The sequence below is a fragment of the Poecilia latipinna genome, unplaced genomic scaffold, assembly GCF_001443285.1.
Source record: "Poecilia latipinna isolate Pla-1442-1.1 unplaced genomic scaffold, P_latipinna-1.0 Scaffold252, whole genome shotgun sequence".
NCBI classification, from domain to species: domain Eukaryota; kingdom Metazoa; phylum Chordata; class Actinopteri; order Cyprinodontiformes; family Poeciliidae; genus Poecilia; species Poecilia latipinna.
In genome coordinates, this window is record NW_015112868.1 from 1100901 (window position 1) to 1113632 (window position 12732).

The window sequence follows — 12732 nt, forward strand, 5'->3', positions numbered from 1 at the left end:
ATATGACTGGCGTGGCAGAAAATGGAATTACCAAAAGTGTAACAAATTCAATTAAGTCATTGATTCCTAATAAATTGGCTTAATCACCAGCTGTTGTCATGCTAAGATTGTTGTGTCACAAGTTTGTCATGCTTGTCGGTCGTGACTGCTACACAAAGACGATTTATTGGATTTAAAGCTACAAAAGATCTTTTATATTTCTTTAATGTGGTGACCAGATCTGTAAGGTGTTTTAACCAATCTGATTAAATGAAACAATACACCTTTAAGTCAGGGTTGAAACGTTTATTATAATTGATTTATAATGACATTAAAGACATTTTATGTGTTGAAAACAAGAAAAAAATCTGAAGTCAGAGTAGGCAGTCCATGGCGTTGATTATAATGCAGTTTGTCTTCTTTTTGATGCTCCTTTATTTATTCAGGAACCTTTTGTTTCTGTCAAAATGGCTGGAGCCATCATTGATCTAAAGAAATTAAAACCAGACATTTGTTAGAATTTAAACTACAACTTGAATATGGCTCAGTGAATGGAACAATTCATTCTTTTATTTCAGTATTTCAATTCACATTGCTGAATTACACACCGAGTGATAACATCACATATTTATTTCTGTTGACTTTGTGACTGGTGTGTCTTACTGAAAATAGCAAATAATTTCTCTGTGGCTTTGGGCAGCGCGTGTTTCTCGTCTATCGACTACAGCGACATCATGGTCACTAAAAAACATACTGATACTTTTAGCGGCATGGATAGGTGATAATTCTTGCTGTGGTGTGAATGCAGCATCTTCACAAAGCTTGTCTGCAGAGGGAAGCATGAACATCACCAAATGTTTGGTAGAAGATTGATGAAACACATTGGACCGACAGCAGCATGACCAGATAAATAAACCCTGAATAAAGTCTTCATGACTGCAAACTAATTTCTGAATAAAATGTGAAAGTTAATTTGATCTGAAAAGAGGGCAATTACCCAGAATCTCTTGAATGATTTTGCTTCACATTTAGGTTGAGGCTGGGATGTTTCCTGCTTGTGCAGTTTTAACGGTTTTTTTCCTTCTACTAAACTTTCCATGAATACATCTGGATACAGCAGTAACCTTTTGTGGATTACTCTCCTTGTGAGGCATGTCAAGTGGAGTACCGTCAAGTCTTTTCCATGACTGTGTAGCCCTTAGTGTTACATGTATGTGTTAAAATGTTTATTTGTCTCTAATACCCTAATTGTCTGGGAAGCTCAATTTTGGTTTGCATACCCAGAAGCTTGAAACTTATACAAAGTTTATGCCATAAATGTATCCGTCTGTCCCATGAAAATGTTTAATAATATTCACTGTGAATTTGATTTGCGAGAGTTAAAGTTAGATATTGAATCACAGCTTCTTTTAAATCTGTTTTTAGATACATTTATATGGATAAGAATTAGCTCTGAATTACGGTCGTCACCCTTCTGTGAGGTAAAAATAAAAAAATATGACCCATTAATCATGCACAAATTCAGTCAGGCAGGAGCGGAAAAATGAAAACAGTGATTGAGCCATTTGTATATTGTCATTGCGATTTTAGAGCATGGCGGCTTCAGGGGCATGATGCACATTAATATTGTACAATTGAAGAGAACATTGAGGATGAATTATGTATAAAAAGCTCTTACATTGTGCGGCCTGAGCCTCTCCTGGGTTTGGGCACTCGCCTCTTCAGGAAGCGACACCACTCCTCCGGTGCCCATCATCTGAACATGACATGAGACATTTTGGAACTGAAACCAATGCTTGAAGTGAAATTCAACCTACAGCACCAGAGTCGGACTTCACACGCCAGTTCTATGAAAGCATTACTCGTAAAACGGGTTTTTTTTTTCTTCAATAAAGTTACCACATTTCCTGAAACTCCAACTCCACATAAAATAATCACTCACCCTGATGGTTGCCTCGAGCTCTCCCACGCTTCTCTTTCCACCTGGTAGCCATCCATAGGACCAGTGCTGGCACAGAGTGACCTGAGCCAGCAATGCCAACAACAGCACCTGCACCATAACTCTGCTGCTTGCCTTCATTAAAGCTGCGGGGAAAGCCAAATATGTAATAAAAACAATAATGTCACAGCTCCGCAGCCCACGGATGCAAACTAACTCATCACCGTGCGCAAGCAGACTGTAATTTAGACCACAGTTAATCAAAACAACACTTATAAGTTCATGGACGTTCACTCAACTTCATCGAAGACTATCTCACCTCTGTGTTTTCCTTGTTAGCATGTGGTGCATTAGCCAGTGGGGGGGGGATTTTATAGGTGTCGTACAAGGCTGCTGTCAGGATTATAATCCCCTCTTTGCAGGTGTGACACATTTACGGACTAATGGGACACAAAACACAACTAATGGAGCTGGCTAAGTGCTCACATATGCTGAGATCACCGCCAGGCTTGGAGAGGCATTAAATATATATCATAAAATGTCTTTGTGATGTATTGGATGCATCTGTGTGGAGGTGCTCACTAAAAAAAAAAAAAGAAAAAAAAGACATTTGGATGAAACCTGACGTTTATCTCCATCTATAATTTATTGGACGCTGCTTTTAGCAAACAGTTGCTGAAAATCTGCACAGATACAAAAGGCAGAAAAAAAAAAACATCACTTAAACCAGATGCTTGTGCATTTGTTACACTTGCTGTAAGGCTTTAAATGTCATTACCCTTATCTGTTATTCGTTTAGCAAAAGAACAGATTGAAGTCAACAGTGCAGTTAGCGATGATGAATGACCACGACTGATTTTATGTATACACCAAAAATGAAAAGTAAATAAAAAAAAAATAATAAGAGCAGTGATTCCAGTGTAAACCAATTATTTGGATGTACAAACATAGTAGAAAGTTTGCTGTACAACCTTCAATGCTCCACAAATACTTAATCACAAAACTTGCAAAAATATAGTTCCATATAGGCAATTTAGGATTATCAATAACTATTGTGGTTACTATAGAGTGTGAGTTTCTATTTACTATACAATGGATAAACCCGTGTTAAAAGGATGAATTCTTGTTGCTGTAAAGTGATGCAACTCATTTCAGTTAATAAGATATGTCGTAAGATGCTTGGGATTGTGAAGATTATTTTTAATTCGCAATTTAATGCTTTCACGATCACATTTTTAAAAAAAAATATCTCAATTAATTTTTATCATCTTTGACATCTCAAGTCCAAACGTTTCATGTGATTTTCGTTTTTCAAGAATTCGAAGTCAGAAAAATGACACACATACCATTTTATTTTTGTATTTTCCAAGTTAACTAATTAACCCGAGTTAAGGCGATCATACATTTGTTTGTTTTGGTTGATTTAATGTACCATATGTGTAGATAATATTTCACAGAAAAAGAATTTGGAGATCGCTGGAGATTTTTTTTTCTGACATCTGCATCCGTCTGCTGGATGAACACACGATTTCACCTGCTGAGGCACTGATTCATCGATTACTGCGACCCAAAATCGACTCGGAAGCCTGATGGACAAAGCTGTGATTAAATATCAGAGTTATTGTTAATTCCAAGAATTTTTCCTAAGTTGAAATATTAGTTTTGGTTTGTTTTAAAATTAGTCTGTTACTTGTTTGCTCTGCAGAATTTCAAGCAAGAAACAACTTTGCATGTATCATTTTGACTATTAGTTTAACTATGCAAAATATGCCAAATGTGCCGATATTTATATTAGGAATTTAGGAGAAATGTTCAAAGTCGTTTACAGAATAAAACCAAAATAATATTAATGTTCTTGAAACATATACGTGTACTTTTGTTATTCCACCTTTATTTATTCGGGTAAATCTTACCGAGATATGAGGTGAGGTCTCATTTTCACGGGCAACCGGTTTTTATTTAAAGCTAAACTGATAAAGTTTGACTTTGAATAACAATAGCAGGAGTGACACAAATTAAATGTAGAGGAGAATGGACTATACGCCAGTGGATCCCGAGATATTAGCGACTGTGAGCTGTATGACTCAATGTTGCTGTCATTACATCTTTTAAATTAGTTAACACAAAAACGTTCTTCACATCAAACAAACAAATTGAGGTTTACTTCAAACCCAAAAATGTTTGCATTCAAGTTGCATGTTTAACAATTGTAATTATATTGAGGCTAGAAGTGAACGGTCTTTTCTGGTGAAAAGTGTCTTTTTGGTGCCAAAAGTAGAGCTCACCCAGGGTGCCACTCATGCAAGAACCTCTGCTGCTTACAGTAAATCTGTTCCCAGAGTCTATTTTTAATTTGTTCATACTTGAAGGTGTTGTAGGAATCCTGACTCTAGTTTCCTGCCACAGTCTACAGAACATTAATGTCAGATAATTGTCATTTTAAAATGATTATTCCTTATCTTTATTAGTCTTGTCCTTCTGATAAACTACAGAACCATGCAGGGTTTACCTCGCCTCAAACCTTTTAATCAATGGAAAGTAGCTTCTGTGTCAGAAACCTAAATATGACGAGGTAGGTGTAGAAAACAGATTAATGTATTGGACATTTTATTATTATTCCCTAATCTATACGTGAAATGCTTCTTCAAAATATATGTTACATAAAAAAAAAATCTAAAAGATATTGCAAACAACCGTCTTAACATAATTTAATTTGTGTCACTTTGTGACAAGTTTCTCAAGATCAGAACTTTGTCTAATCAAAATGGCACCGATTTACACAAGATGGAAGCATTTAAACCTGGTTCGATACGATATATAAAAAACTATTCTCTTAAAAGCAGAACGTGACGCTCGGCTAGGATGGTGCATCTGGATTATTCTTGATATAACGCATTACTTCCTGCCCGTTCCAATACAAGCTAATTGCATGTTGCCAAGTCAGGCACCAATCCACTAATATTTATCGCCACAGGCAAAACAGAAGTTAGTTAGTGAGGCTGAATCTAATTGCAGCAGACAGCAGCTGTTAAGTGAATCCCAGACTGAAAGTGAGCAGAAATAAACGTATATATGGAGTTTTCTGTTTCTCGTTGAGCACAAATAATATTTACACAATAAACGTACTTATTTTTTGCTTATAAATTGTTACAACAGTAGCACACAAGTTCATTCAGAAAACCTAATCTGTTCAGATTAGATCACTTGTTTTCGAGAGTCTGCAGCTCTCCTGTGCCAAAAGGTCTCCCAACACTTTCATTAGTTCTGTTATGCCAAGTGTAAAATGTAAAAAGCTATACAAATCAACATTAAGAAAAAAACAAAGCAGACTTTTATTTGGCTGATGTATATACAAAGTGACCTATTTAAAATTGGCATAGTCTGAGAAAATGTCGATAAAATCCTGGACCACTCTGTAGCAGAAGTCATATTGCTCCTGGAAACGAAAAGCGAGAGGAGAAGCATGAGCACAAACCGTCCAGACAACATAACCACGGACAAAAGTGACATGTTTAAAGCGATCGCGCGTTGCTCTCACCACGGTCTGAACCATGTGTGGTCTTTGCATGCGTAAACTCTTGACTGTCTGAAATACGTCCAGGAGGCCTTCGGCTTTTACTCTTTCCAGAATGTTGCTGAGTGCAATAAAGGTGCCAGTCCGTCCCGCGCCGGCGCTGCGAACAGAAGGTGCAGAATTAATGAAAAGCTACTTCTCGAAATGCAAACGCTGGAAGTTCTTTCTCTCATCTTTTTCTTTGTTCTGCCTAAGCGGTTTAGCAAAGCAGTGCAGCGGGTCTGGCAGCCCTGCAGTGTCAGGCCAGATTTCCTCTACAGAAGTGGAAAGTTGTATATTTCTTCTGTTGCATAGCTTAGTGTATTTTGAAGAAAAGTTTCCTCAGAGGCCCTTCAAAGTAGGGTTGTTGGAATTTTTTTTTTATATTTAGTCACAACAGAGTCTTATATTTGACCTCAAAATGTCTTACAAAAAGCTGATCAAAAGGTATCCTCGAAAAGCATTATTATTTTTTTTTCTGGATGTCTGTAGAGATACAGTCTTATTCAGCATATTAGAAGTTGCGATCCAATAAGACTCATTTGTCAGATTAAAAATACTTTTTGAAAATTAAATTGACAGCCTTTTTTTTTAATTAAAGCTGCTTTTCTTTATTTACTTTTTTTATTGGTTTGATGTAATATTCTCATTTTAAAAGTCATGTTTTCATCAAGTGCAGGCAGAAAATCATCATGATTAACAGAAAGAAAGGCTTCAAACACCCATCTGTCTGTAATTAATCTATGTAATGTGTTTCACTTAGTAATGAAGCTCCTAACATAAATGGGCTTTTCAATAACTTTTTAATTTATCGAATGAGTCTGTGTATCGTAGACCTTCAAATGTGAATGATATGTGTAGAAATTCAGACAATGTTAAAATAATCCATAATTAGTCCACTCTGAATACTAGTTACTCTGTTAATTATTTAATGGGAAACTTCCTTTTATTCAGTAAAAGATTTTTAAATCTCCAATATGGAAACAGCACTACCACTGTCATATGGGCTTAAATGCTTCTTAAAGCTCCACAACTCAGAATTTCTCATTGTTCCTTCACTCTTTTCTCCCTCCAGTTAAAGCAAGACATTACAACTAAAACATCGGCTTTTTTTCCCCCGTCTTTGGAGACCAATAAACTTACAATAAAATTAGTTATAAAATAAAATTAAATTAAACTTAAGCAGTAGTGGTTGCATACTCAAGTTACGATCCTTGTCCTTCAGATTTATGTTTTTGACTCATTTAACTAATTCATTAGCAAATGAATTCCTCATTGAAATAAATATTTTAACATATTAATATGCATATGCAAGACCATGTTTCTTTAAATTTATGATAAAATCCTCCCATAGGAGGGAATGAATTAATCACTCAGACTAGAAATTATGACACTGGTTATTTAGGCCTATTAATGCCACTTCAACGTATATTCCAGTTTCTTTACAATGGAATTAAAATTCAGACCATTTGTTTTCTACTTGACGTGAAAAAAGTTAGAGGGAGTAAAGGTGACCTTTGTGTAATGGCACTAGTAATTATCCCCACTTAAAGAGAGGCTAATCCAAACGCCAACACTAATCAGTTTGGAAGCTCAGTATTTGACTGAGTCAATGTTTACTATGACGGTGGGATGGAGAGATGGAGATGTGTGTGTGTGGGGGGGGAGGTAGGGAAGTGAGTGAGCGCGAGAGTGATGTGCAACTCGGAAGAGAAAGTGTAGAGAGACGTTGGGGATTGCAGCGGGTTAGCCCCATTCCCGGGAGAGGGGGAAAAAAGCTTTAAAAAGCCCCTCCTAGACAAGCGGTGATGAAGGAATAGAGGCAAGTGATGACACCATTTCCTGTCGTTAGCTCATCTTATCAGATTAATCATAGTGGGAGTCAAAGGAGATTTCACTTTGAGAGGTTTTAATTGACTGTGAATCAGTGGATTGGATCAATCCCATCGGGGTACGCTGCCTTAGAATCACTTCACCTGAAGCTAGGTTCTGATCAAAGCATTCACAGCTAAGTCTTTATAAGGGATCACATAAGTGGTTTAGGCGTAGAACACTGGGTCTACTGAGAAAACGTACAAGTTATTGTAGGAACAAGAAAAAAAAAATTATCTGTAAAATCAAAAGTCCAGATTTGGATAACACAAAAAACAAGTGAGGGTGGAAAAAGTAGGAGTACTTGCACAGTTTTCTGCTGATGTTCCTCACCTGCAGTGTACAACTATGGGACGGTTTCCAGACTGCTGCTGCTGCCTCTGCACAGCAGCAATAATGTCAATCATCCCCCTTCCCTCTCCTGGTATTCCGATCTCGGGCCATCCGTGGAAGTGGAAGTGTCGGACGTGTTGCGACTGTTTTTCCTGGAGAACATTTGCAGGATTTAAGTCTTTTTCCTGATGTGTCATGACAAAGCGAGATGTACCGTAGATTACTGCACAACATGACGCACTGGCTTGTTGGAGAGAACCATATCTCTGCGCGTGAAGGTTTCACCCCGTGTTTCCAGTTTCAGCTCCACTGTGTAGTCTCCAAATGTTATACTGCCCTCTGATGGCCAATACTGGAAACACTTTTCCTGAGAGAGAAAAAACAAAAAACAGAGAATATTATGAGACGACATTTACCTGATTTGTTTGCCACATTCCTCAATTTTAACTGTAAGATGTTTTGGGGGGGTTTCTGGCACATTCTGTTGGGTTCATTTCACCCCACATATCTGTTAAACCAAGATCTGACCTTTGACACATTCAGGAATCTGTTTCTAAATTTCATTCTCAAGCAGCTTCTGATGGATTTGGGCTGCTTTCCTAGAATGACGTATTTGGCTTCATGCAAAACATGTTCTCCATTCTCTGGTCCAAATATTTCATTTTTAGATTCTAACGGTGCCAAGAAGATCATTCCAGATGTCCTTCTTTCTCTGCGTTCTCTGACAAATTTCAGTCGGGTCTTCGTGTTTTTCATAGAAAGCAAACGCTTCCTTGCAAACTCTGATGAATGTTACACTTGTGGATGAGTGATGACATCGTAGTCGTCAAATAGCTCACAGGAGGAAAGCCTGAACTGGGCATGTCATCCTAAACATTCTCCACTTGAAAAATAGTTTCTGTGCAGTTTAATGGTTGCTTTATAAATTCTTTTGAGCCTTCTTTAAAACCTCACCAGACTAAAAAATGGTACAATCTCCTTTTAAAGGTCATTGACAGATTTTTCAACCTCTCCATGGTGTTTACACACGTTAGAAAAACCTTCTTTCTAGTGCCCTAATTTCCTCACATGACTGTATGTTTTAAGTGTGAGATACAAAAATCATACCAAACAAGAAAATGCAGACCAAAAAAATCTAATAATAATAATAATAATAATAATAATAATAATAATAATAATAAAGGGAACATTAAATGTGCAGATCAATTTCTCTTCATCCGTTTGTGCAGCACCACGCTTTACCTGCTCTCTTTCTTTGAGTTCGGTGAGCATAACGATTGAGTGACACCTCCACTCCCACACCATCCTCCAGAAGTCCTCCACAGTGTGAGACAGGGGGCCCTGGGTTGCGATAAAATAGTCCTTCTGCCTGTAGCCCTGGAGGGCGGATCATCCAGTAAACAAGACTTGAGAGCGCGGCAAAACATAATATTTTGCATTGTTTGCAAAGGAAACAATGAGCTTTATTTATACTTTTTATGGGAAATCTATACAGGAGGTTGAGAGGGAGCGCTTACATCAATAAAGGAGGCATTGATGTAGTCGGTGAACTCCTGTCCTCTTTTCACTGAGAGTATTACTCGGTTGAAATCATCTGCAGAGAGAGGGAAAAAATAAAATAAAATAAAGAGACAAAAACTTTCCACAAGTTATTTTTAAAAAAAAAAAAATTTTTTTTTTTTTTTTTTTTTTTTTAAAGGCTGATAAAGAAAAGATGTAAACATGCTTATTAAAGTCAGAATACAATATCAAACGTCTGTACATTGTAAAATAAATGTGGCTTCTTTCATTACTCTACTTGTAACTGAAACAACAACAACAAAAAAGAAAAGAAGAAGAAAAAGAAAAAAAAACAAACACAAGCCCACATTTAAATATCATTGATCTGGCTGACATGAACCGATTCGACAGATATCCATGTACGGCGTCTGCGAAATCAGCGCTTTGATGTTACTCGGATGTAATGCATTATGAAACCAACCGGGCATAAAAAAAAGCAGCCCTTACACGGGATGATCTGAAGCACGCGGTTCTTCCTCATGTTGGCTGGAAGGTTCCCGGTTCTCATGTTCTCCTTCATAATGCGAACGTTGGTCAGCTTCTGATGGGGAGAAAACGCATTCAAACCGACGTGGATCAAAAACTTTAATCAACACAGGGTATGTGTTTAATGCGATTAAACACAGAGTCTTTCTTTTTTTTACTCTAAAGCAGACAATGGTTCAATAATGTTAACAACTACAAAAAAAACTGAAGCTGGACAAAAAAACATGACTTGTTGGTAAAGGGAGGGGTGGGGGGACGGGAAAAAAAAAAATCTGAAAAGTAGGAACTGGAGTGTAATTCCGCTCAGTTTGCGATGAGCCATGGAGGATTGTGCATCAAAGCTAAAACAAACTGAAGACGGCAGATGGTGGTGCCTTATAAAGTTTCAGCTGATCCAAAAACATTTTTACTTATGATTTTCGCCGCCAAGAGCTGCACCCTGGGCAACATTTCCATGATAATATAACTGTGTAGGATGCAGGGTGATGGGCGACAATTCATTCTTTACTGAGATGTTTAACGGGGAGCTCCTTCCTTCGTACCCTGAATTCCTCCTCCAGGCCCAGCCTGTCGTGGGGGGCCCTGGTGTTGTGAAGCCTTTGCAGATGGCCCTCCAGAGAGCACACATCTAGCTCAGTGTCTCCGTACAGATAGTACTCCAACAGAGCCTGGTAGATAAAGGAGTACTGCATCTGAGGAGGAAAAGATCAGAAGACACAACAGAAGCCGATTTAGTTCTGCTGAACTATTTTTCTCTATATTTTATTTTTCTGTATTACAGAACATAGCTGTTTTCCAAGTTTGCCGGTTGTTTACGGTTCCGAGTCGAGCCGTAGGCTCAAGGTGCAGCGGGTCGGACGGGGTCGTCACTTACGTCTGTCTGGATGAGTTGACAGCGCTGCTCTCGTATTCTGCTCACAAAGCCGAAGACGTCCACTCGCTGCTCCATGTGCATCATGTCGATCATGCTGTCAATGACAATGAACGTCCCCGTCCTCCCGACTCCGGCGCTGCGGAAAACACAAACAAGGGAAAGGTCTGGTCTGTGACAAACAGCTCAAAAAAAAAAAAAAAAGTTACAAAACAAAACATGCACAAAGGAAAACCTTTACTGCACCTTGCAAAACATATTCATGCATCCCGAGCCCTTTCGCATTTTCCTCACGTTCCAGTCGAGCTCCAGTGTATTACATTGGGATTTTATGCGACAGACCAGTAGAATAATGGCGAAAGGAAAATAAATAAATTTTTCAAAACAAATCTGAAAGGTGGGGCTTATGTACGTACATTTTTTTTTTCCAACTCCTCTAACACTTTGACACAAAATCCAGGGGAACCAACTGACTTCAAAAGTCAAATATGCAAATCCACTTGTGAGTAATTCAACCAAACAAATAAGCAGGGAACACAACAGACAGGTTGTAAGCTTAAAGCAGTATTAGGTTATTAAACAGCATCCCGAGTTTTGAAATTCTCACAGAACTCTGTTCAATCCGTCATCTTAAATCCGAAATAACGCACTGGCACTCTAGAGGACATGCTGAGATCTCCAGCTTAGTCATGCATCATTTTTTGTGTTTAAGCAGGCATTAGGAGTTCTGTTTCCAGGTTGCCGTCCTACAGGTGACACAGCAAACACGTCAAAAACATTTCACTTTTTGGCAACATCACGTTGCGAGGATGCGTTCCTTCAGCAGTGAGAACTCAACAATAAACAAAAAGCAATCTTGTAGGATAACCCGATAGAAGTTTCCAAAGCTTTGGTCTGGTGGTGGTTCGCATACAGACAGAGCTACAATGGAATGGTTTAGACCAAAGCTCCGTAATGCTGCTAAAAGAGGAATGTCTACATGCAAATCTAACAGAACATTTGTGGAGATCCTTTAAAAGAAAATATATGCTCAAAGACACAGCAATCCCAAGTCTCCACATGTGCAAAGCTGGTAGAGAGCTCCAATTGCAGAGTAATGTAGTTCTCCCAAGTAATTGACGTGGAAGGGACCGAAAGCAAATGCACACCACATTTTTTAGACGCTCACCAGTAAAAGACCACTTTACAATTATGCACTACCTAGCGCTGGTCTATCGCATAAAACCCCCCATAAAATACATTGAAGTTTTTGGTGGTAATGAGACACAAGCCACTGTAAGCAGCCTATATTTGCCTCCCACTTAAAGAAGCCGTAGCTGCAGAACCGTAGAACCGTGTGCTTCGAACAAAGGAGTCAATTGTGGCCAGCGAGCATATGCAGAAATGCTTCGCCTCTGAAGTCCAAACACAACACTAATAGATTTACAAGGGTCATTTGGGCAAACTGCACCTCTGGGAGCACAGAGCCTGGATTCCACAGTGGGGTGTTGAACTTCAGCAGTGTGGGCCCCATTCAAGAAGTCAACACCTGTTGCAGCAGTTGCTATAGTCAGCTGCAGATTTCTTTGGTTGGCCATTATGCTGATCATTGAAACAAATACAATTCTAAAGCACTTCATTCTAAAAAAACTTCATTTTTCTCTCTATATATATAGAACCCTACTAACCCTGGGTGTAAACTCAGCTTTTAACTTAAATCAGCAACTCTGTTTCTTTGTGTCGTTCCACTTGATGTCTCCTTTCTTCCTGTATTTTACCTGCAGTGGACAACAATAGGCCCAGCATATGACGGATTGACAGCCTTGACCTTCTTCAGGAATTTTAGCATTCCGATCGGCGTGAACGGCACCCCGAAGTCTGGCCAGCTGGTGAAGTGGAGCTGGGTGACCAGCCGAGGAGCTCGAACGCCATCGCTGCCCTGCTGCAAAAGTACAAACACGCCACAGGTGTTTCACCAGGGATGTGGACACACAAATCAGTTCAAGAAAGCCACCTACAAACTGTTAAATGTTGGTAGGATAATTCAAAATTAGCATTTACGTTATTTAAAAAATATATATGTATATACCCAGATAGCACAGAATGATTGAAACAACATTGAATCAATGTCAGCCAGAAACATTGAATCAACGTTGAACG

At 38.6% G+C, this 12732-nt stretch overlaps 2 protein-coding genes across 2 annotated transcripts; both read right to left on the reverse strand.

Moving 5' to 3' along the window:
- Positions 1 to 270: 270 nt before the first annotated feature.
- gnrh3 (gonadotropin-releasing hormone 3) lies at positions 271 to 2231 on the reverse strand. The gene is made up of 3 exons (XM_015032888.1): positions 1922 to 2231; positions 1658 to 1735; positions 271 to 467 (listed from the first exon to the last, which is right to left on the reverse strand). Exons 1-3 carry the CDS (start codon positions 2057 to 2059, stop codon positions 414 to 416), a joined length of 270 nt encoding a protein of 89 aa, XP_014888374.1. The 5' UTR covers positions 2060 to 2231; the 3' UTR covers positions 271 to 413.
- A 928-nt stretch (positions 2232 to 3159) lies between these two features.
- LOC106947702 (receptor-type tyrosine-protein phosphatase epsilon-like) lies at positions 3160 to 12535 on the reverse strand. The gene is made up of 10 exons (XM_015032887.1): positions 12351 to 12535; positions 10597 to 10732; positions 10265 to 10414; positions 9684 to 9777; positions 9194 to 9270; positions 8919 to 9053; positions 7918 to 8043; positions 7677 to 7828; positions 5457 to 5592; positions 3160 to 5354 (listed from the first exon to the last, which is right to left on the reverse strand). Exons 1-10 carry the CDS (start codon positions 12419 to 12421, stop codon positions 5280 to 5282), a joined length of 1152 nt encoding a protein of 383 aa, XP_014888373.1. The 5' UTR covers positions 12422 to 12535; the 3' UTR covers positions 3160 to 5279.
- Positions 12536 to 12732: the final 197 nt, after the last annotated feature.

Coding starts and splice junctions, on each gene's coding strand:
- LOC106947702 (XM_015032887.1), bottom strand. CDS start 12,421: ATGCTAAAATTCCTGAAGAAGGTCAAGGCTGTCAATCCGTCATATGCT. Junction 8,044..8,918: donor AACTCAAAGAAAGAGAGCAG/GTAAAGCGTGGT, acceptor TTTCTCTCTCAG/GAAAAGTGTTTCCAGTATTG. Junction 7,829..7,917: donor TGGTTCTCTCCAACAAGCCA/GTGCGTCATGTT, acceptor AATGTTCTCCAG/GAAAAACAGTCGCAACACGT.
- gnrh3 (XM_015032888.1), bottom strand. CDS start 2,059: ATGAAGGCAAGCAGCAGAGTTATGGTGCAGGTGCTGTTGTTGGCATTG. Junction 1,736..1,921: donor AGCTCGAGGCAACCATCAGG/GTGAGTGATTAT, acceptor TGTCATGTTCAG/ATGATGGGCACCGGAGGAGT. Junction 468..1,657: donor AGAGGCTCAGGCCGCACAAT/GTAAGAGCTTTT, acceptor TAATTTCTTTAG/ATCAATGATGGCTCCAGCCA.